Below are 485 nucleotides of genomic sequence, written 5' to 3'. Positions count from 1 at the left end.
TGCGGCACCGGGCCACCACCTTCAGGGCCTCGCTGGCCTTGGTCTTACTGGCCATCTTGCTGGTTCGCCCCTCCTGCCCCTCCCACCCTCTCACAGCCTGGGCGGTCCCGCTGTCCTGCTCCTAGGTCGGGGCCAGCCGGCCCGGCCCAGCCCCCAGGCGCTGCTCCTCAATCCGCATGCAGCCTCCTGGGGTGGGGGTGCTGGGAGGTGGCCCCGCCGCAGCCGCAGTTCGGGCCTGCCCGCTCTCCGGTCCTCGCTGCACCGGCTATGGAGGTAGAATTAGGCAGAATCCCGGGGCAGCCGCGGGAGCAGCGCCCGCTGAATGGCAGTGCCCGGAGCCCGCCCCATGCCGGGGCAGAGGGAGCGCTGCCGTAAACAGCTTCGGCAACAATGAGATAAAGGAAGAGGAAAATGGGATGGGGGTGGCGGCAGAGCTGTCTTCTCCTCCTCCTCCTGCTTCCTCTAGGGATCCATAGCGGGGGCTG

General features: G+C 68.7%; 1 protein-coding gene across 1 annotated transcript in view; it reads right to left on the bottom strand.

Moving 5' to 3' along the window:
* The window catches only part of KIF3C (kinesin family member 3C), a 50734-nt gene extending 50255 nt beyond the window's left edge, over positions 1-479 (bottom strand). The window contains 2 exon segments of the mRNA XM_006162195.2: position 1; positions 3-479. The exon segment at position 1 is cut by the window's left edge and continues 1409 nt beyond it. Of these exon segments, the coding sequence (XP_006162257.1) occupies position 1; positions 3-55 (54 nt within the window). The 5' untranslated portion in view covers positions 56-479.
* Positions 480-485: the final 6 nt, after the last annotated feature.

The sequence above is a fragment of the Tupaia chinensis genome, unplaced genomic scaffold (genome assembly GCF_000334495.1).
Source record: "Tupaia chinensis unplaced genomic scaffold, TupChi_1.0 Scaffold139757_1, whole genome shotgun sequence".
Taxonomy (NCBI): domain Eukaryota; kingdom Metazoa; phylum Chordata; class Mammalia; order Scandentia; family Tupaiidae; genus Tupaia; species Tupaia belangeri.
This window is presented reverse-complemented; position numbering and strand designations above follow the sequence as displayed.